Below are 22,085 nucleotides of genomic sequence, written 5' to 3'. Positions count from 1 at the left end.
GGGGTTTGGAGGCAATAACCTGTGATTCACCCATGTCTCCGTTCTGTGCCCTGCTACACCAAAAAGGGAAACTTGCTTTTCATCTGGAGCAGGGAAAGCTGGATCCTGCTACTTCCAAAGCTTGAAAGCTTTGAAATTCAGATAGGCTGGCTTGTGACCTGACTTGTGACCCACCTCCTTTTTGATTCCTGCTTCCTCTCCTATTTTTTTTTAATTTATATTTTGATTCTTTGACTTTTTTGCTACTATCTTTTTTGACTGTCCCGGATGCCTTTTGAGTCTTTAATCAAATCTCTTTTTATCCTCAACTTCCCCACCTGAGCCATGATCCCAGCTGTGGCTTTTCCAGAGTGCCCCCACAGCTCCTCCTTTTTGCAGAGGAGTGAAGTCCATCAGGGTAACCCCTCTCCTGAGGTCTCAAGTCAGCTGGAGCCCAGCTGAAGGGAGCCTTGGCACTGCTCCTTGGGACAAACACCTTTTCAATAGACTTTTGTGCACAGCAGGCTCCCCCCTCCTCGCTGCCTGAAAGCCAACCGAGTGCCAGTGGGGCTGTTGAGTCTTGTTGCAGTCCTTATGCCAATCATTCCCATTGTTTCTTTGTGTCCCTTTCACATTTTCCATGGCCTGAACTCTGTCCACAATGCAGCCCACAGAGCAGCGCTCTGTGTGACACAGTATCTCCTTCTTGCCAACGTGAGATCAGCCACAGCTTTCAAAACAAGTGATGCCATAAATGAACTGAGCTGCATTGATTCCTGTAGGTTCCTTAAAAAACCTCTCCCCATCGTTCATCTTGTGTGCCTGCTTTTATGGTCGAGTGCTGTTTGGATTTTGTATCTGGCTGGGTTATGTGACTTCCAGAAAACACTTGGAATTTGAGGCTAGGGCAGACATTTAAGCAGAGATTGAGAATTGTAGCTGAAAACTTGATGTTCTGTAAGCGTGGTGTGCGAGCTAAAAGGACATTTATTGATTAGCTGTGTTATTTGGTGGACTCTTGAAACCAAATACTGCGCAGTTTATCTTCCAAACCAAAGTCCTCCTTCCCCAGGCTCTGCTTTGGAAGCAAGGTAAGGATCAGCACAAAAGGCTGCTCCCCAGGGCAGGGCAGGAGCCTGTCTCATTGCTGTTTAATTGACTCCAAGAAGGGAGTGAGGGGAGGGAGGAATCATGAGCTCAGCTTCTCAATTAAACACCTCTTGCTGCTCTAACTACAGATTAGAAACCCCCCAGCACTGCTCACCTCCTAGTTCCTCCGGAGTTCCACTGCTTTCCCATAAATAGCTCCCTTTATTGTTTCTTAGTGATTGAATTAAAATAGAAAACACTGCCAGCTCCCAGGCAGGGGGAGCACGGGGTATTCCTCTGTCTCACTTGAGATCCCACACTTCCCTGAAATCCACGTGTCTCACCCAGCTGAGACTCTGCAATGCTAAAAAAGCCCTCAGCCTTGTTTCCTGTCCCTAACTGGCCAAAAGATGTCCCCAACAAGGACCAAAAGGGACTCTCTCCCAGGATGCTGCCTCATTTTTGCAAAGGTTTATCCCTGCTGACCACTGGGATAACTGGGAGCTGGGACATTTGCTTCCAGTGTGTGCTGCCAAGTACAAGCAGCACTGTTGTAACACGAAAACCCTCTGGGCTGATGGCTGAGAATTTTTCAAGGTCTGGAGAATCCATCCACCTCTCTGCTCCTGCTGCCAGCCCATGAGGAACATTCCTGGTTCTACCCCCATATTGGCTTCAACGCGAACCCAGCTTTTCTCCATACACTACCTGGAAGGGCCCTGTCAAGCCCAGCCTGTTTTTCCTTCTCATATTGCCTCCTGCACAGAAGTTTTAGCAGTTGCTCGTGGCATTCTTCTCCACAGCAGGGCATTTGCTGCTGAAATTTGTGCAACAGCTTGTGAAATTGCTGAGCCATAGCCCAGGAGGTGTTAGTGAAGCCAACTGCCCACAGAAGCCAAGCTTGTTGTTTGGGGGGAATTGTGTTTCTGCACTATCTGAAACTGAAGGGCACTCCCAGCTTTGGAGGGCTGTGTTGATGTGGGAAAATGGGATTAAACTTTGCAGGAAAAGCGGTTCTCAAAGCTGGAGCCCCCATCACCTGGGCAGGAGCACCCAGGTGCCAGCCTGCGTGTCAATCCGTGTGTAAATCCGTGCGGCAGGCCCGGATTTAGTGGGGTACAGCTGCAGCCAAAGAGCGTTAGCACTAAATGCCCCGGGTAAATCGCGTCACGACAGGCAGCGTGTAACCAACACTCAATCTTTAAATAATCCCCGTGCTTTTCCTACAACAACTTGTGGCGGGTCTATTTTTAACGGAAATGTGCCCAGCCTTGCCCGAGCTCCTTTCTCTGCGATTTTTTTTTTTTTTTTTTTGTTTTTCTGGCTCGCTTCCTACGCCACGACTGTATCAAGGTTAATTCGACTGTCCTGCCTCCCCCAAAAGAGCCCCAGGGCGGCTTTGCTCTCCCTCCGGGGCAGGGCAGAGTAACCCGCGGGCACCGCTGCTCCTGCCCCGCTCGCTGTCCCGATAAGGCTCCGCAGGGACTCTGCCCTCCACCCGCAGAGCAGCCCCACGCCCCGGCAGCGTTTCACAACCCTGGCCCGGCAGTGCCAGAGCCGCTGCCACCCGCGCAGGGCTGCGGCAGCCTCGGCAGAGCATCCCCGGCCGCGGCGGTCAAGGTAGCGGCGGTACCGCGGGGACACGTCCTTCACCCCTCTGCTCTTCTTCCTCCTCCTCCTCCTCCTCTTCTTTCCCACCGAGACCACCGGGCAGGGAGGGGGAGCGGCGGCCTCGCCCGTTCCGCTTCCGTCATGTGAGCGGAAAGAGGAAGCGGCTGCGGCGGCTGCGGTGACCCCGGTGGGCGGCGGGGCCGCGGGGGCGGAGGGTCCTGCCCGGGGCGGAGGGCGAGGGGGGGGACAACCAGCGGCTGGCAACCAGCGTGCCGCAGCCGCTGCCACGGTTGTCGCCTCAGCCCCGGTGTCGCTCGGGGGTCCCCGCGGTTCCTGGGGGGGTGTGTGGGGGGGGTCCCCATCGCTCCGTGCCCTCGCTCGGTACCGAGGAGCGAGCACCGATCCCGCGCTCCGCCCGCCCGGAGCGGCCCCCGGCTTCCTCGGTGACATCCCCACGCTGCCACCAACGCCCTGCGCTGCTTTTCAAACTTTTCTAACTCGGGAATTACGTAAGGATTCGGAGAGATGCGGCGGAATTAGGGACGAGCGGCGGCGTGTTGGCTGCTGGAGATGGGGCGGGGAGAGCGCGGCCGGGGAGCTCGGGGACGAGCGGGGCTGTGCGGCCCAGGGAGGGCCCTGTGGTGAGCTGGGTGTCACCCGTGTCTCCTCAGCAGCCATGGAGAGGATGCAGCAGATCGTGGGGAGGGCGAGGGCCGCCTTCAACTCGGGCCGGAGCCGCCCGCTGGAGTTCAGGATGCAGCAGCTGAAGGCCCTGGAGAGGATGGTGCAGGAGAAGGAGAAGGAGATCCTGGCAGCGCTCAAGGCGGATCTGAACAAGGTCTGAGTTGTCGGGGAGTTTCTCCCATCGGCCGTGCAGGGACAGGGAAGGGAAAGTGGGAAGGCCAAGGGCTGCCTTTGCTGTGTTAAATGACTTTTGCTGCTGTCCCCCTTGGCCTTGGCTCTCTGGGGCCTGCGAAGGTCTCTGCCACCGTTTCTAAGAAAGAGTTAAGTCTAAGGCAGGACTGCGAAGGCAGTCCTGGATGTCAGGTTTTGGGTTCTGCCTCACACACCTGGACTGGCCATGTTTGGCCAGGGATCCTTTGTCACTGCCAGCAACAGACACCTTGAAGCAGCAGGACTGTGATGGTGGCAGGGGGAGGTGGGTGCTTTCTCCATCCCTTCCCCAAGCTCCCTGTTGTTTCAGTGTGGGCACAACGCCTACAGCCATGAGATCCTGGGTGTGCTGGGGGAGCTGGCCCTGACCATGGAGAAGCTGCCATCCTGGGCAGCCCCCCAGCCCGTGAAGAAGAACCTGCTGACCCTGAGGGACGAGGCGTACATCGGCTACGAGCCCCTGGGCGTGGTGCTGGTCATCGGGGCCTGGAACTACCCCTTTGTGCTGGTCATGCAGCCCCTGATCGGGGCCATCGCAGCAGGTGGGGATCCAGCAGAGCCTTGTGGGGTGTGGCTGGGGCTGGGGGAGGATGTGGGAGCTCAGTGTCCGTGCTGTGTGTGCCCTGCAGGCAATGCCGTGGTGGTGAAGCCCTCAGAGGTCAGCGAGAACACGGCTCGGCTGGTGGCCGAGCTCCTCCCACAGTACCTGGACAAGGTGAGTGTGGCCCCATGCCTGACATGACTGCCTTGATCTGTCCTGCTTCCAAAGGGCTCCTGCAGGTTTGAGCCAAATCCATTACCTGCTCCTTTCAAAGGAGCATAAGCAGGAGGCACAGGAAGGGTTGAGTAACTGTTGGAGTCCAAAGGTACATTGACAAATTCTGTCTGTGTTTGTGTATGAGCTTACACAACACTGCTGCAATGTCACATCCTTTTTGACACCCATGACAATATGAAGAGGTGTGTAGGTACTTCTCACTGCAGGAGCAGCTCTTTTGGAGCTGTGCTGGGGATGCCCTTAGGTCAGCACAGGTTGTGTAGGATGGTGGCTGTGCCTGGCTCTTCCTGAGAATTGGGCACTGTGTGTTCCATGGCAGTCTGTCCTTGGTTTCCATGTCCTGCTGAACCACACTCGGAGGAGGAGGTGTTGTTTCTCCTCCTCTTGCCTGGTAGTTCTGCCATCCCTTGCACTGTGTCACAGAGATAGACTGTTACTGTCACTGCACAGGGTCCTGTGGAGTTTCCTCTGGGGAGTTAGCACCTTCTCTAGGTGGGAGGCAGGAGCAGGGGAAGGAGGCAGCCCTTGGGAGAGCCTGGCAGTCATGTGTGCCCTGATCCTTAAGTGTGGGAACAGCTCCATAGCCAGGCTCAGTCCTGGCCTCAGCCTCCATTTTTTGTAGTTCATGTGGCACAAAGTGGGAAGTGGAACTTCATTTTAGGGGAAGGAGCAGAGCATATCTCTGATATTACTGTATTTCATCTCTGTCATGAAGTAGACCACAAATAAGTCTGCCCACTGCCAAATGCAGAGCTGCTGCCTTGATGTAAGTGCTCTGATTCAAGGTAACTCTCAAGCTCATGTTTGCCCTTCAGGAGCTGTACCCCGTGGTCACTGGAGGAGTTCCTGAGACAACCGAGCTGCTGACCCAGAGATTTGATCACATCCTCTACACTGGCAACACTGCAGTGGGCAAAATTGTGATGGCAGCAGCTGCCAAGCACCTGACCCCTGTCACCCTGGAGCTGGGGGGGAAGAGCCCCTGCTACATCGACAAGGACTGTGACCTGGCTGTCGCCTGCAGGTCAGCTTGTTGCACCCTTGATGGGCCCTCAGCACTGGAGCAGGGGGAGATCTCTGGGCCAGCACCCCCAGTTCAGGTGCTGCCAGCTGGGCTGAGGGCTGTGGAAGGGACTGAGCATGGAGAAAGCATGTCCCCTTGTCCCTTATCACAGGCGGATAACGTGGGGCAAGTACATGAACTGTGGGCAAACCTGCATCGCCCCAGACTACATCCTGTGTGACCCATCCATCCAGAGCAAGGTGGTGGAGAACATCAAGGCCACTCTGAAGGTGAGGGGAGAGTACTTTGTTCTGTGGGAAGTGTCTCAGGTGTGATTTCCTGGAGCTGTGGCTGTTGGAAGGTGTGCTGAGCGCTTTTGTTTCTGCTGTGCCTTTTGTCAGGAATTCTACGGGGAAGACGTGAAGTCGTCTCCAGACTATGAAAGGATTGTCAACCAGCGCCACTTCAAGAGGGTCAAGGGCCTGCTGGAAGGGCAGAAAATTGCTCATGGAGGAGAGACTGATGAGGCCTCCTGCTTCATAGGTGCTCCTGGCAGCTGCTGTGGAGGGGAGGTGGTGGTGGGTGCTTTTAGGGTCTGTTTGTCTGTGCCTTACTTGGGATATGTTGAACAGACCAAGGATCTGGGGTGGGCCAGGTCTGTGTCCTGCTCGTGCTGTTCTCTCATTCTCCTGTTTGCTGCAGCACCAACCATCCTCACGGATGTTTCCCCGGAGTCCAAGGTGATGGAGGAGGAAATCTTTGGCCCAGTGCTGCCCATTGTGACTGTGAAGAGTGTGGAGGAGGCCATTGAGTTCATCAACAGTCGGGAGAAGCCCCTTGCCCTGTATGTTTTTTCCAACAACAAGCAGGTGGGTCTGGGCTGTGCCAGAGGAGATGAACATTGTTGACATATATCTCCCTTCCCAGTATCCTCAGTTACATGGAATGATCTCTTCTTTGAGCCTTTTTAATCTTTTGGTTTGATTTTTTTTTTCTTTTTCTAGTTAATCAAGAGAGTCATCTCGGAAACCTCCAGTGGTGGTGTGACTGGAAATGATGTCATTATGCATTTCTTCCTCTCAACTTTGCCTTTTGGTGGTGTTGGTAAGTTACTGGCATTCCTTTGGATTTTGGACTTACTGCACAGCGTGTCACAGGGAGCAACTCATGGTTTGTGTCTGGGTATCCCTGTACCTCCTACAGCCCTAGAGCCCTGTGCAGCAGGTCTTGATAATAATGATGAGTTCTGAGCATGCATTAGGACAGGGGTCACAAGGGAAAAACCCTTGGGTATTTTTTTGGAAAGACTGAATAATTTAATGAAGCCTGATGGGAAAAGTCCATTAAAACCATTAGCTTCAACGAGAGTGATTGGTGGAAACGAGGTGAGGAAGAAGAGGGTTGGAGTACAGATGGACATCGTAGAGATTGAGAAGTGCTGCAGGGGACGGGTCAGTTGTCCTCGACTGGGCAGAGTTTTGTCTGGATGAGCCTGAGGAGTGATCTGCCTGGCTGTGTCCCTCAGGCCACAGTGGGATGGGTGCCTACCATGGCAAGCACAGCTTCGAGACCTTCTCGCACCGCCGTGCCTGCCTGATCAAGGACCTGAAGATGGAGAGCACCAACAAAATGCGGTACCCACCTGGCAGCCAGAAGAAGGTGGACTGGGCCAAGTTCTTCCTCCTGAAGCGGTTCAGCAAGGCCCGAATTGGGCTCTTCGTCCTGGCCCTGCTGGGGGTTGTGGCAGCAGTGATGATTAAGGTGAGTTTTGGGTCTTTGCTCTCTGTGGAGGTGCACGAGCAATTTACCTGATCTGTTCTTTGCAACTGCAGGCCTTTTTTATAAAGCCTATTTTTCTGTCTTGATATTTATGATATCACCTTAAATTCTTGCCTTCTCGCTCTTGCAAGCAGTTTGTAGAATAGGAATATCCCTGGAGAGATCTCGCAGGCTGCTGTACTCCTTGTTGCTCTTCCCTGGTAGGTGACACCCGTGGGATGCTCCCTCCAGAGGCAGAGGTTGGTTGTTTTGGACTGGTTAGGAGTGGTTTCCACTCCAGGGCTTCCTTCAGCAGTGTTTGAGCTGCCTCACAGCCCAGAGAGCTGCAGTTTCTGCCGTGCCACCCTGGGGAGGGAGGCTGTCCCAAAGCTGGGTTCAGCAACAAGCTCTTGTTCCTCCTTGCCCATTGCAGCCCCTGTCTGACCTCATCTCAATTATTCCCATTTCCTCCCTTGTTTCCAGCTGGGCAGTGCGGAAGGGTGGGATGTCCTCTCCTCTCTGCAGGAGGCAGAGGCTTGCAGGAGGCTCAGGATGCTTCCTGAGGTGGAGGAGCAAGATCTGAATCTCTTTAGCATGATCACAGTTGGTTGTCCATGTCTGACAAACCAGACATGTGCCTTCACTGACTGTTCCATGGGGTTTAGTGAGCTTAAGGGAGCAGCTCCTGAGGGCACAGGAGGTGGCAGGGTGGATCAGGACTCTGCCCTTCAGTCTGTGTAGTTGCTGCTGCGAGGAGACACTCAGGAGCCCAACATCCCACAGCAAATAACCTGCCCACGTAATCCAGGAGGAGATGTAAGAGCCAAGAATTGGCTCGGGCCTCGAGGCAGCAACCAGGGAGGCAGGCCCTGTGTAGGGGAATGAGAGGGGGAGAAAACCTCACAGCATCTTGAAATCATTTGGGTTTCTCAGAGCCACCAGTCTGTGCTGAAGAGAAAAGCCCTCTTGGTTGTGCTGGCTGTGCAGAAGCTGGGCTGGCCCAGTGGGTGGTAAGGAGGAGCAGGTTTCAGAGCACTGCTGTGGCTGTCACAGTGAGGTAGGAGCCTTTTTCTTCTCCTGTGTGTAGACCTAGTTTGAGATTGGGAAAAGCATTGTAGATGAGTGAATGTGGGGCTGAGCCAGAGCACGATGCTTTCCCTGGCATCTGAGATAACCAGTGCATGCTGAGGGGCAGGAGGAAGGAGAGCTGCATGTTGGGGAACCCCCTGACTGAAGGGGCTTTGCTTCAGGCCCTTCTAGAAGGGGAATTGGTTTTGTCTCAGCAGATCCTTCACAGGACCTTGGTGTTGTGTTTTGCTCTCACAGGTGGTTAACTGATGAAGAGAGGAGAAGGCACCATGTGCACGTCATACTCTGGGTGCTCGCTTTGTGTCTGTTTCCTTGAGCTGGGAAGTCATTATTTTCTTTTCTTCTGGGTGATTTCAGTGAGCTGTCGAGCACACAGAGTAGCCTTAGAGAGGCACTAACCACGAGAAGGCTCAGATTCCTGTTTACTTAAAAGCCATGCTGGAACAGAGGGACCAGTGGGGACAAGCTCTCCGAAGGAGGACTGCAGAGCAAGAAATTCCAGTCCCTGCCTCCACCCCGTGCCATGCAGAGCTTCCAGGGACACACAGTGTCCTGCAGCAAACCACTCACCTTCCTTCAGTGACCATCAGGAGCTGAAGTTTCAGCAGTCCTTGGGTTGACACTGTTTTCCCTGCAGTTTTGGGGATGGTCTGAGCACCCACCCTCTTGGTGACAAGCCTGAGGCAGGCTGTGCTGCCCGATGCATTTGGCCAAGAATGATGGCTGTGAATAAACCCAGTGAGGTTTCCCTTGCCATTGATTTGAGGTGAAGCATGCTCACATCTCTGCGAACCAGAATCATCCACAGCTTGTTGCTTGCTGGGTTCTGTGTTTCATCATGTGCCTTTAACAGTTATTTAGCAGTTAGAAAATTCCAAAGGTGATGCCTGCCAGTGCTGATGAGTGTCTCATGCTGGAGCAAAAGAACTTTCAGGACTGTTCAGAGAAATGGGAATGACAAATAACCTTGTGGATTAGCCCAACCCCACACACCCACTTGCTTTTTCCCTGTGGAATGGGGAAGAGAATTGGAAGAAGGTGAAAAAACTTGTATGTTGAGATAAAAATAGTTTAATAGGTGAAGTGAAAATTGAGCTTGCAGGCAGATCAAAGCAAATTAAGGAATTGTTCATTAATTCCCCTCATCAGGCAGGTGTTCAACCATCCCCAGGAGAGCAGGGCATTGTCACACCTGGTGGTGACTTGGGAAGACAAACACCATAACTCCCAATGTCACAAATTCAAAACACAACCATCCTTCTACAAAGAAACTTAGTGTCTACAACAAAAATTAACTTCATCTCAGCCAAAGCCAGTACAAAGCTGTTCCTGGTCAGATTCCTCCAAGGGAAAACAATTAGTGGAAGAGTGTGTGTGCTCCTTCGTGTTTGAGCTTCTCAGGATGCTGTAATCTTGCACTGGGGGATAATGTGGGGCTTGTTCTAGCTTGGGGGAAGGATGCTGAAGGAATTGAAGGCGAAAGAGCCTTAGAACTATTAATGTTAAAGCAAATGGAAAAGTTATTACTAAATGCAATTAATATAGAGTAGAAAATTATATTTACTGTGCAATAAGTGGGGTTTCTTCATGTCTGGTGAAAATCCATGCGCTAAGCCTTTTTGATGATACATTTTGCAAGCCACTAAATAAACACAGAGAATTTAAATAATAAACTGAGTGTGGTAAGTCCTTGCAGTCTCCTGAGGAATCCTGCTCTGCTGGTCCCAGCTCTGGCCGTGGCTTGGCTGAGTAGCACACATGTGCTGTGAGCTGTCCTTGGCACCTTGGGAAGGTTCCCCTGGAGCTCTGTTGGGCATGGAAAATTCTCCCTGGAGCCAGGCAGGGAGTGGGACAAGCCAGTAGAGGAACTGGCCTATTTTCCACCCCTTTCAAATCCATGCCTGGATTGCCTGCTACCTGCCTGGTTGGGTTTTTTAGATCCCCAGTCAGCGTTGTCGGCTGTGGCACGTGGGCCCCTGCCATCCCACACTGGGTCTGAGTCACTGCCCTGGCTGGAATCAGCCATCCAGGGCTCCACAGCCCAGGTTGGAGTTGGGTAAAGGGCATCTTGTACCCAGCAAGAGCCCTGGGCCAGGGCCAGCACTCCCGTGGGAGGAGGGATCGCCCCCAGCCATGGCAGGGGAAGGGCTTGTGCCTGCTTGCACTTGCCACAGGAGGCTGGTGGAGAGAGAACCTTCTCTGAAGGTAACTTGCTTTTCTCCTTTTTTTTTTTTTTTTTTTAGTAAGTCACTTGTTTTCTGGGGCTGTGTCACACAGCTGTGGCAGTGGGTTGGGAAGGGCAGGATTTAATCACTGCAAGGGGATCTTGGTGTCTTGATGGGTTGGGCAGGGATGCAGGATCAGATCTCTGCTCTTGGCTAAAGAGTGAAATGCTGCTTCTGGGAAGCAGGGTGAAATCTCTGCAGTGTTTTGTGTTTCTGTGAAGACGTGTGAGCGTCTCAAGGTTATGGGGAAGATGGCTGCAGGCTGGCTCCGGGCATGCAGCTCTGCTTCCAGCTGGCTGCCCACCCAGACCACGGTCACCTCTGTGTTTTGACTCCTTGGGAGCATCCCTGTGAGCAGAGGGTGGAGTGGCTGGTGGGTTTGAGGTTTAGAGACAGCACCCTCAGAACAGGAGCAACCAGCAAACCCCAGATTGCTCCGAGAGGTGCCCTGTGCAGGTGGAGCAGGGCTTGGATGCTCAGCGTGAGAGCGGCAGCTCCTCTCCAAAAAGGACAACATTTCCCAGCCTTGCCCAGGGAGTGACACCTCATGTTGGTGTTCCCAGGGCTGAGCAGCCCTCAGTGGCCCTGTGGTGAGCTGGGTGTCACCCGTGTCTCCTCAGCAGCCATGGAGAGGATGCAGCAGATCGTGGGGAGGGCGAGGGCCGCCTTCAACTCGGGCCGGAGCCGCCCGCTGGAGTTCAGGATGCAGCAGCTGAAGGCCCTGGAGAGGATGGTGCAGGAGAAGGAGAAGGAGATCCTGGCAGCGCTCAAGGCGGATCTGAACAAGGTCTGAGTTGTCGGGGGTAACCCTGAACGAAGCAGGAAGGCCAAGGGCTGACTCTGCAGTGACAAATGGTTTTTGTCACGTCCCTCACTGTGGAATGGGATGGCTCTGACTCTCTGGGGTGCTACAGTGGCAGGGGGAGGTGGGTGCTTTCTCCATCCCTTCCCCAAACTCTCTGTTGTTACAGAGTGGGCCCAGTGCTTACAGCCATGAGATCCTGGGTGTTCTGAGGGAGCTGGCCCTGACCATGGAGAAGCTGCCATCCTGGGCAGCCCCTCATCCTGTGAAAAAAGACCTGCTGACCCTGAGGGACGAGGCGTACATCGGCTACGAGCCCCTGGGCGTGGTGCTGGTCATCGGGGCCTGGAACTACCCCTTTGTGCTGGTCATGCAGCCCCTGATCGGGGCCATCGCAGCAGGTGGGGATCCAGCAGAGCCTTGTGGGGTGTGGCTGGGGCTGGGGGAGGATGTGGGAGCTCAGTGTCCGTGCTGTGTGTGCCCTGCAGGCAATGCCGTGGTGGTGAAGCCCTCAGAGGTCAGCGAGAACACGGCTCGGCTGGTGGCCGAGCTCCTCCCACAGTACCTGGACAAGGTGAGTGCGGCCCTGTGTTGGTCCCCAGGTTTCTCTGTGTCACAGTGATGCTCTGGGTTGGGATAACCCTGACAGCCCCGCCCTGCAGGATCTGTATGCCGTGGTCACTGGAGGAGTTCCTGAGACAACCGAGCTGCTGACCCAGAGATTTGATCACATCCTCTACACTGGCAGCTCTGCAGTGGGCAAAATTGTGATGGCAGCAGCTGCCAAGCACCTGACCCCTGTCACCCTGGAGCTGGGGGGGAAGAGCCCCTGCTACATCGACAAGGACTGTGACCTGGCTGTCGCCTGCAGGTCAGCTTGTTGCACCCTTGATGGGCCCTCAGCACTGGAGCAGGGGGAGATCTCTGGGCCAGCACCCCCAGTTCAGGTGCTGCCAGCTGGGCTGAGGGCTGTGGAAGGGACTGAGCATGGAGAAAGCATGTCCCCTTGTCCCTTATCACAGGCGGATAACGTGGGGCAAGTACATGAACTGTGGGCAAACCTGCATCGCCCCAGACTACATCCTGTGTGACCCATCCATCCAGAGCAAGGTGGTGGAGAACATCAAGGCCACTCTGAAGGTGAGGGGAGAGTACTTTGTTCTGTGGGAGGTGTCTCAGGTGTGATTTCCTGGAGCTGTGGCTGTTGGAAGGTGTGCTGAGCGCTTTTGTTTCTGCTGTGCCTTTTGTCAGGAATTCTACGGGGAAGACGTGAAGTCGTCTCCAGACTATGAAAGGATTGTCAACCAGCGCCACTTCAAGAGGGTCAAGGGCCTGCTGGAAGGGCAGAAAATTGCTCATGGAGGAGAGACTGATGAGGCCTCCTGCTTCATAGGTGCTCCTGGCAGCTGCTGTGGAGGGGAGGTGGTGGTGGGTGCTTTTAGGGTCTGTTTGTCTGTGCCTTACTTGGGATATGTTGAACAGACCAAGGATCTGGGGTGGGCCAGGTCTGTGTCCTGCTCGTGCTGTTCTCTCATTCTCCTGTTTGCTGCAGCACCAACCATCCTCACGGATGTTTCCCCGGAGTCCAAGGTGATGGAGGAGGAAATCTTTGGCCCAGTGCTGCCCATTGTGACTGTGAAGAGTGTGGAGGAGGCCATTGAGTTCATCAACAGTCGGGAGAAGCCCCTTGCCCTGTATGTTTTTTCCAACAACAAGCAGGTGGGTCTGGGCTGTGCTCCTTCATGGAAGTGTCTCTGCCCAGCTGGATCCTGAACATGGCTGATCCCAGACACAGCTTTCTGCAGGGCCTGTGTCAGCTCCTTCTCCATGTAAATGGCAGCATTTGGGGTCCATGAGAGTCCCCAGAGCTGCTGAAGGGCTCTCGGTTTGTACATCTCCACCCACACAGGTGGGTGCTTCCTCCTGCCCTGTCTCCTGCCCCCATTTCCAGGCTCTGTTGTGCCAGCTCAGGAATTCAGGTCAAGGCTTTGCCCTGGAACAACAGCCCCAGGCAATTTGGGTGGGAGGGCTGTGGATCACCCGGGGCTGACATGAAGCCTTTTCATTTTGTGGCTGTTCCAGCTGGGCAGATCCTGTGCTTTAGTGGTGTAAACTGGCCTCTCTCATGGAATAAGGCACAGCCTGTGCCCCCCACAAAGGGAGATGGAAGCATCATCTTGAGCCCTCCCTGCCCCAGTACGTGGTGTTGTGTCCCATCCTGATTTGTGCTGTGCCCTCTCCCATTGTGGGTAGCTGATCAGACGGGTGATAGCAGAGACCTCCAGTGGTGGCACGACAGCCAACGATGTCATCATGCACTCCGTGGTCCCAGACCTGCCCTTCGGCGGCGTAGGTGAGTCCCTGCTCCAGCCCATGCACCTGCATTCGATCAGCAGCCTCTCACCCCGGAGCTGTGGTGCCCATTTGGCAATTTAGGAGCTTCCAGCTGCATTTCCTTGTTAATGTAATTTTCTGGGGTGGGTTGCTTTGTAAAAAGGCTCATTAGTTGGGCTCCCAGTAAAAAAGGAGAAACCCTTGGAATGTAAGTGAGCTCTGGGTCTCCTGTTCTGGGGTGTGGGATGAATTTTTCTGTGGCCTGGTTGACTTTCCACAGCTGCTGTCAGGCTCCTGTGGCAGAGACCCTCTGGCTGTGAGCAGGGGGCTGAGGTCTTGGGTGCTGCCAAGTGTCCTCCTCATGTCCTACTCCCTGAAATCATAGGACCAGCTCCTCCTGTTCCTGACCCCATGAGAATTTTCTGGGAAAAGCAAGGCTGGCCCTGGGAGGAGAGAAGTGGCGTCATTAACATTTTAAGGGTGGGTTCACACAAGCAGCAGTTTCAAGGCAGTGAGCAGGTCCTCGCTGATTTCTGCGAAGTTAAAACAGCTGCTCTTTGCTCCTCTGCCCTGAGAAGCAGCATGACCAACTTTCCCTGTGTCCTGGGGGCTGCCAAGTTGTGTTTGAGTGTCCCTGTGCCTGGTGTGATCTGCCTGGCTGTGTCCCTCAGGTCACAGTGGGATGGGAGCCTACCACGGCAGGTTCAGCTTCGAGACCTTCTCGCACCGCCGCGCCTGCCTGATCAAGGACCTGAGGTGGGAGGTTGTCAACAAGCTGAGGTACCCACCTGGCAGCATGGAGATGATGCATTTGGCCAAACTCCTCCTCCTGAAGCACTGTCACAAGAGCAGAGTGGCACAGTTTGTCTCAGCCCTGCTGGCAGCTCTGAAAGCTGTGGTGGCAAAGGTAAGCTTTGGGTCTCTGCCGTCCCTGTGAGTGTGTGCTCCCAGCTCTGTCCCCTGAGACCCCTCAGCCTTCATCACCCTGTTCCTTTGAGCTCCTCTCCCTCCCTGGAGGACTCATCCCTGTTTCTGTGCCTTTCCAGATGCTGTGTCCCCAGCGAGAGGGCTGATGAGCAGCCAGCCCTTGGACCCACTGCTTGCTCCCTGCAGTCCTTCTGCTGAACTTTTCCTTACTGCAATTTCATTTCTTCCAAGGCAGACAATGCACTGAGGAGGTAGAACACCAAAAAAAAAAAAAAAAAAAAAAAAAAAAGGGCACCTAAAGCAGAGACACCCCAAGTTAAAGGTTCCAGCTCCTGGTGTAACAGGAATCTACCCAGACCTAGGCTGTGGTCATGCCTGAGCAGTGACTGGCAGATGGAAGGAAACAGCATCCACCCTGCTTTGTAAACAGTAGCTCCTCTGAAAAGTCCTGGGAACGTGGGAGTGTTTGTCACAAAGGTATCTAAACAAAGCCAGTCCTTAGTGAGCCTGTCATCTATGTAACACCTCACCTGATCCCCAGAGGAAGCTGCTCATCACAGCAGGGAAATGCTCATCACACCTGGGAAATGAGGGTCTCACTGCAGGGGACAGTCCAGGCTGCTTGTCCCCAGAGCAGAGGGAAGGAGCCTCAAAGAACCTGCAGCATCTCATCCTTGAAGGGGCTCGTGACTGAATGGGTGATGATCCTTGCAGGGAAATCACCTTTAGCCACCCGAGGTGGTGACAAAAGCCACCTGAGCTGCGGCCATGCTGTCCCAAGGGCTTGAGAAGTGCCGGGGACTGTTGTGCTGCAGCATTTGGGGCTACTGAGGCAAAGACAGGGGCACTGCTGCATCTGGAGTCCCAGGTCTGGGGCATCCTTGGCTGGAGTGGCAGAGCAGCCACAGCCACCTCCTCTGTAACTGAATTTCAAAGGTAATTAGTTTAGTAATAATCTTTTACCTCCAGACATGTAACTGAGAGCTTAGCTTGACCTTGCTGAATAAAACCCTTGTTTTACTGTGAAGACCACCCGGGACAGGGCAAGACCCACGTGTGGATGTTCCCTGTTCTGGCCACAGCCCTGCCCTCAGCCTCCACCTCAAGGAGCCAGCCCCAGTCCAGCCAGTTTTATTCTTTATTGGGCATTTGTCATGGAGCAGCGGGGGGAGCTGGGCTGTGCTCAGCTCCAGGGGGTGGTGGCAGCATGGGCTGTGGGTCCACCACACATTCAGTGTGTGTCAGGCAGCGCAGAGCAGCATTTTGGGTGCCAGAGCATCCTCAGGGCCCATTCCCAATCAATATCTGCACAAACACTGCCGAACACTGACAGAGACCCTTTGGCACCTGGGGGACAGGCGTGGGCTCCATTTTCTTGCTGACTGGTCCGTGCTTTGTACGCCTGTCCCTCAAGAAAGGCTTTCACCCCAAAAACAAGTCCCCAAAGTCCCTGGTGCGAGTCAGTCTTTCCTGGTGATCAACTTTATGGCAATGCCAAGCACGAGTATGGTGACAGCTGCAGCCACTGCCAGCACACGGCGGAGGATCAGCTGCTTGGTGACCACGGGGGTGGCCGGAGCAGAGGTGACCTCCTGCAGCTCCAGCTGGTACGTGGCTCCCTCTGTCTTGGTGATGCCCGTGAGCACAACGTCGTTCTGCGCTTCTATTCCCGCTGCAAGGAGAACGGGGCTTGAGGGGTTTGTGGGGGGATTGAGGGGTTTCTGGGCAGGGTTTTGGCACAGGACTGAAGGCACCTTAGGAGCAGCCCAGAGCATGGGGATCTCAACCAGGTTCTGCCTCCAGAGGCAGGTCCAGGTGTCTGCTAGGTTGTCCCACTGTCACCCTCCCAAGCCTACACGTGTAATAACTGCTTTCCCAGTAACTGAGGGTGTCACCAGCATGACCCCCTCTCCCCCATTTTGTGGGCTTTTCCCTGGCTTTTGTGAACATTTTGGGACTCTTCCTGAATCCAACCCCTCCCTGCAACGCAGAGCCTGGCCCCTGCCTTACCAACAGACCCCAGCACCGCCCTGGCAGGGAGGTAAGTGTGGGGCTGGGGGGCTGGTCCCACATCCAGATCCTTGCAGGAGGGTTCAGGGCCCAGGCTTGGCAGCTCTGGTGGTGGCAGCTGGGTCACTCCTGCACGGCGCTGAGCCTGGGGAGGGAATGTGCTGGGTTTAGTTGGGAATTCCCACCAAAGAGCAAAGCTGTGTTGCCTTTCTTGGGGTCTCCCGGGTGCTGTTGTGGCACAAGGTGATGCTCGGGGCTGAAGCAGCCTGGGTCACCCCCATCTGCTCTGAGCTTTGTGTCCCCAAACAAGGTGCAGGGGGAAACCTTGAGGCCACTGAGTGCTTGTGCAGGAGGAAGCTGAATACAAGGACAGCACTGGACATGAGATGGAGCCTGTCTCATCCCAGCAGGGCACTGAGGACCTATCTAGTGCAGTGATGTGCTGTCAGTGCCTGGATTACCTCCTTGGCTGCCTTCTCCCAGTCCACACGGGAGATGTAGGTGATGAAGCAGGTGCAGAGGATGAAGACACAGACGAGCATTGCGACCCACAGGCCTGCAGAGGGCACACGGCATCAGCCAGAGCCAGCCCAACATCTCAGGACAGCAGGTCCAGAAAGGGAATGGTACCCAGGTCAGTGGGGACACGGGATAGACACGGGTGCCTGCTTTGGGGTTACTTATTTCCCAGTAAAAGCTCCCAGCAGCTGCAGGAGCCAACCCAGCCCACCCCGGTGTGCCCAGGGAGGTCAGAGGGGGGACAGAGCCAGGCACAAGGGTTGGGGTGAGCCCCCGGTGGAGCTGCACCTGCCCATGGGGGGTTTGGGGGTGCAGTGCCCAGGGGTCAGTACCTATGACGCCGATCTTGGCCACAAAGAGCAGCACAGCTGCCAGGGGCATGCCCACACCGTAGTAACTCACGGCGTTGAGGATGGCACCAAATTTCTGCTTCCCGATGCCTCTGAGCACCCCACTGCAGGCACCCTGCCAGGAGAGGGACAAGGGCTGGGGCAGGGAGCATCACCTCCACCGAATTCAGGAGATGACCCAGCTCCCTGCCTCTGCCCATTATTTCTGGGTCCCTGCCCAGTCCTGTAGGTCACCATCCTTTTATACACTCAGTGTTTTCTAGGGGTTGAATCCAGGAGCTTTGCAGGGTCCTGGTGTGGGCACTGGTGCTCAGCTGCAGCCTGAGGGACCCTCGACTGCCTGATCCATGAAACTGCTGCTGAGCACCAAGGTTCCCCATGGAGAACAGCAGCACTCCCTGGGACTTACAGTCATGGCTTCAAACAAGTGAAAGACAACGTAGATAGGCATGACCCACGCCACCAAGTCAATGATTTCCCTGGGGATGGAGGAAAGCCAAGGATCACTTTTGGGAAGTGACCTCCACACACCAAGGCCAGGAGCTGGGAGCACTCACCTGTCCTTGGTGAAGATGTGTCCCAGCACGTTCTTTGTGGCAGCTAAAATGGACCCCACAATAACGGAGAACACTCCTGAAAGCACAGCACAGAGCTGAGCCCAGCCTGGCTGGAGAGCAGGGGGAGAAGAGACAGGCAGAGCACTGCAAACACTCCCTGCTCCATGGCAAGGAGGGCAGGAAAAGGCTTTCCAGGCTGTTGTGGGCTGACCTGTGCAGATCAGGCTGGTGCTGGAGGATCTCTTGGCTGCCTCCACGTCGCCGGCACCCAGCGCGTTGCCCACCTGCACACTGGCAGCTGTGCCCAGCCCCAGGGGGATCTGCAACCACAGGGCTCACGTGTCTGACAACGGGGCTGTCACAGTGACAGGGGGATAACCACCCAGCAGGGAATAGGATGGAGTTCAGGACTTGGTTTAAAGCATCTCCGTAAGGAGGGATAGGCAGGAGCAGGGAGAGACTCGAGTGAAGAGGGGGAAGATGGGGATTTGCTGGAGATGATTTTTGCTGTGTGCCTGTCTCGGGACAGCCCCCATGGAGCCCTGGTCTGCAGTGAAAACCCAGCCCTTACCATGAAAGCCACAACTTACCATGAAAGCCACAACAGACACCTCATAGATGATGGACTGGACGGAGAGCTCGACAACACTCAGCAGGCCTGTGGGACAGGAGGGGTCAGCACTGGCTGTGGGTGCTGCTCTGGGTCAAGCCTGGCCATGACCTGGCAGCTCCCCTCTCCACTGACCTATCAAGAAGCTCCCGATCTCGTAGGTCCACCACTCAATGCACATCATGAGCATGCTGGGGATAGCCAGGGAGGTGAAGCTGTCCCACTCCAGCAGGCACTCGGAGGACCAGCCTGTGGAGAGGAGCAAGAACACCTGATGGATGACCAGACTGGCCACGTGTTACATCCCGCACAGCACCTGGGGCAGCTGGAGGTGCCATTCCTCTTCTCAGAGCCAGAAGCTCCACAGGATCTCCAGCAGCACAGAACCTCCCTCTGCTGCTGTTCCATGGGTCACAGAGCAGCACAACCCTCAGCCCATCCCTCCTGGAGCTGTGTCTAAGGACAGCCTTCTGCTTACTTTTGTGCTTATCCAGCTTTGGGGCTGAACCTTCCAAAGCCTCAGCAGAAAGTTTCATTTCTGCAGAATTAATGTTTAGTGCTGATCACACAGCTCTGGCAGCAGTGGTGCATGACGAGCTGCCACTGAAGCAGCACTGTGGTACCCGGGGCACCTCAGGCTGGGGTTAATATTCCACCATCAGGATGAGGAGAATTCCTCTTCTCTCCAGAATACCTGATAGAAGTTTTACGGGCACTCCTGGGTAAAGCAGGAAGCAGAGGGAGCAGGGGAGATGCCCTTACCTCCCCAGGTGCTCACGTGGAGTTTCCTGCCTATGATGTACACGAACAAGAAAATGGTTTGTGAATACTGAGCAATGGTGTTGGCCCAGGCAGAGCCCCTGCAGAGGAAGGGAGAAAGGTCATTGGCATCCTGCTTATGCCTCCCTCAGGGTGCAAAAAGACATCCTGCTGTACCCCTGTGACCTCAGTGTCCCCTTGCCATTGCCAGGTGCCCTATTTTCCTCTCCAGGGACACAGGTGCTACTCACATAACGCCCAGGTGGAACACGTAGAGGAGGATGTAGTTTGCAACCACGTTGACGACGTTGCCGATGACCCCACTCAGCACCAAGGGCCACATGATCATCTGCAAAGAGGAGGAGATGGGGGGGTCTTCACAAAGGTTTTGGAAGGCAGGTGTGAAGGTTGCCCCCAGTCCCAGTCTCAGTGCCTTTCCCAGAAAAAAAACCCCAAACCTCCAATGATGTCGCCTGCTTGGAAAAAGAGTGTGATGGAGGTAAATCCCTGATGTGGGAAACCATGAAGGGAGGCGGATGGATACAGCTGGCTGTGGAATGGGGTGATCTACAAGGTCAGAGCTGTTTTGGGGCACCTGGGCACTTTGTCACTGGGAACAGCAAGCATGGAAACCATTGGATGCACTGTGGAAGGGAGCCCTGAGCCAGGGTGGCTGTGAGGACTTTGGGACCCACCTGGTTCTGCAGGTATCTTGTCTCCAGGTTATACAGAAAAACCACCTGCAAAGGAAATTTTGGATGAGATGAACCAGTGCTGTTCTGTAGGATGGGGACAGCCTGTCCCCACGTGCAGTGCAGGTGGCATCCAGGACTCACCGGGAGGGCAGGCAGAAATGCATTCACATAGTTCTGGGTCAGCCTGGGGCACACAGAGCGGGGGTCAGGGAGGCCATGGCCACTTTCCTCTCAGCCCCTCCACACTGAGGAGGGATGAGGGGACCACCCAACCTGGAGACCTCGGGATCCTGCCGTATGACCAGCATCAACTGCTCGACGTTGATGAGGATGGCGCAGCAAGGGAAGCAGCAGAGGAGGATGATGATGGTGGCACGCTGCAGGATCACCCCCACGCGCAGCAGGTTCTTGCTGCCATAGGTCTGCATGGTGAGAGGACAGCAGTGAAATCAGCTGGTGCTGGGGGAAAGGGGGCCCTGAAGAGCATGGAGCAGCTCTGACCACCCTGAAAACCTCCTGGGAAAGGGTTGGAGCACAGATCTCCTCGTTATGGGATTGTTACCTGGGGATAGGCTTCCCCAGCTCGCAGGAGCAGCCAGGGCTCTGTGTGGTGCCTGGGCATCATCAGCTGATGCTGGAAACCCCCTGTGTCCCCAGGACAGGTGCCAGCATGTCCTACCCACCTGTGATATCAAGGTGTCACATGCTGAAGTCAAACCGTAACCTACAGAGATGGCAGTGACGTTTATAACCTGGGAGTTAAAAAAAACAAGGCGTGAAGATGAGCATTTAAGTCTTTTGGTAAGGAAGAGGGGCTGAAAGGAAAAGTGGGAGTCTGAAGTCTCCTCTGTCCTTTTCCCCTGCCACATCTGATCCCCGTGTCAGCAGGGAGGGAGCTGGTGCCCGGCCCCGGGAATGCTTACAGCGATGGCCAGCGTGACAGAGGCCAGCTCAACCTTGCCCAAGTGGCCACAGAATATGGAGCTGACAAGGTGGATCAGGAAGATCAGCAGCTGGATAAGGATCTAAGCATGGAGGAGAGCTGAAGGTTAGGGATGGAGGTGACCAGAGGTGCTTGTGCTGGGGGGAAATCTCTGCTCCCGGCTCCTTACCAGCGGCCCCGCCAGCACCAGCAGCTGCCTCACGTCCTCCCAGAAATTTTCGGGAATCCAGCGGCGTTTCTTCTGACAGCTCCCGGGTGCGAGGTTGCCTTGGCCAGCGGCTTTTCCCTCCGCGAAGCCATTCTCCTCGGGGAAGCTCTCCGTCTTCATGCTGCCCTGCTGGGGAGTGGAAGGAGCCCCTTCCTCCGCGCTCTGTTAAACCCGGTCGGGGCGAGCAATGTGTAACCACGCGGGGCTGAACTTCAGCCGGGGCTGGGCGATGTCCCCCGGGGCTGGGCTGGCCATGGGAAGCGTGGGCAGTGGGTCAGGGCAGGGCACGGAGAGCCGGAGCCCAGCGAGGGTCCTGGCAGCTCAGCGCAGCCCGGACGCAGCGTTCGAGCCGCTCGCTGCCTGTCCTGAGCCAGCCTTAGGGGCTGAGCCATCCTAAATCCACCCTGTGCACCCTCCTACCTCACCTGCTCAACCACAGCTCCGGTGGGCTGGAGGTTCGTCCTCCCCTCGCAGAGGCGGTGCGGGGTGGCTGGGGCTGTGCGCTGCCGCCAGTGGCTCGCTCAGTCCCATCGCAGTGGCCAACACCAGCCGGCCCCTTTGGCTCCAGCCGGCCCCTTTGGCTCCAGCCGGCCCCTTTGGCTCCAGCCGGCCCCTTTGGCTCCAGCCGGCCCCTTTGGCTCCAGTCCCCCACTTTGGCTCCAGCCCCCCCCTTTGGCTCCAGCCCCGCCGTGTCGGGTTTCACTGGCACCGCTCCCCCAAGCCGAGCGTAGTGTCCTTGGCCCGGCAGGGAGGGGAGATGCTGCCCAGTGCCCACCCCACCTGCACGGAGTGGGCGGTGGGCTGGGATAACTTGTGGCACAGAGTGACACACCTTCCTGCTCCCTCCTCGCTCCCATCCCAAACCTACCGGGATTCTGAGCAGGGCAGAGTCTGCCACATCCTCCTGCTGGTGTTGGGTATGGTGGTAGCTTCAAGCTTGTTTGT

General features: G+C 55.5%; 3 protein-coding genes across 5 annotated transcripts; 2 read left to right on the top strand and 1 right to left on the bottom strand.

Annotated features, from left to right (window-relative positions):
• Positions 1-3,058: 3,058 nt before the first annotated feature.
• On the top strand, positions 3,059-9,876 carry LOC134052421 (aldehyde dehydrogenase family 3 member A2-like). Of its 3 annotated transcripts, none has more exons than XM_062506854.1 (11): positions 3,059-3,188; positions 3,351-3,517; positions 3,884-4,115; positions 4,203-4,288; positions 5,167-5,375; positions 5,527-5,644; positions 5,756-5,897; positions 6,057-6,223; positions 6,359-6,458; positions 6,880-7,115; positions 8,559-9,876. In XM_062506854.1, exons 2-11 carry the CDS (start codon positions 3,356-3,358, stop codon positions 8,559-8,561), a joined length of 1,455 nt encoding a protein of 484 aa, XP_062362838.1. In that variant the 5' UTR covers positions 3,059-3,188; positions 3,351-3,355; the 3' UTR covers positions 8,562-9,876. The 3 variants fall into 3 exon arrangements, with proteins under 3 accessions (XP_062362838.1, XP_062362837.1, XP_062362836.1); XM_062506853.1 differs by having other exon boundaries at positions 8,439-9,875; XM_062506852.1 differs by lacking the exon at positions 8,559-9,876 and adding an exon at positions 8,046-8,424.
• A 122-nt stretch (positions 9,877-9,998) lies between these two features.
• On the top strand, positions 9,999-15,006 carry LOC134052422 (aldehyde dehydrogenase family 3 member A2-like). The gene is made up of 11 exons (XM_062506855.1): positions 9,999-10,413; positions 11,047-11,213; positions 11,398-11,629; positions 11,717-11,802; positions 11,891-12,099; positions 12,251-12,368; positions 12,480-12,621; positions 12,781-12,947; positions 13,482-13,581; positions 14,234-14,469; positions 14,609-15,006. Exons 1-11 carry the CDS (start codon positions 10,335-10,337, stop codon positions 14,633-14,635), a joined length of 1,563 nt encoding a protein of 520 aa, XP_062362839.1. The 5' UTR covers positions 9,999-10,334; the 3' UTR covers positions 14,636-15,006.
• Positions 15,007-15,949: 943 nt separating this feature from the next.
• On the bottom strand, positions 15,950-21,260 carry LOC134052580 (multidrug and toxin extrusion protein 1-like). Its single transcript, XM_062507112.1, has 17 exons — positions 21,102-21,260; positions 20,913-21,014; positions 20,673-20,741; positions 20,263-20,411; positions 20,131-20,173; positions 19,990-20,034; positions 19,546-19,643; positions 19,298-19,395; positions 18,671-18,784; positions 18,516-18,583; positions 18,137-18,245; positions 17,926-18,001; positions 17,778-17,847; positions 17,351-17,483; positions 16,961-17,055; positions 16,500-16,644; positions 15,950-16,161 (listed from the first exon to the last, which is right to left on the bottom strand). Exons 1-17 carry the CDS (start codon positions 21,258-21,260, stop codon positions 15,950-15,952), a joined length of 1,785 nt encoding a protein of 594 aa, XP_062363096.1.
• Positions 21,261-22,085: the final 825 nt, after the last annotated feature.

Source organism: Cinclus cinclus, chromosome 22 (genome assembly GCF_963662255.1).
Source record: "Cinclus cinclus chromosome 22, bCinCin1.1, whole genome shotgun sequence".
Classification (NCBI taxonomy): domain Eukaryota; kingdom Metazoa; phylum Chordata; class Aves; order Passeriformes; family Cinclidae; genus Cinclus; species Cinclus cinclus.
Note: the sequence above shows the minus strand (reverse complement) of the source record. Positions and strands in the feature narration are given on the sequence as shown.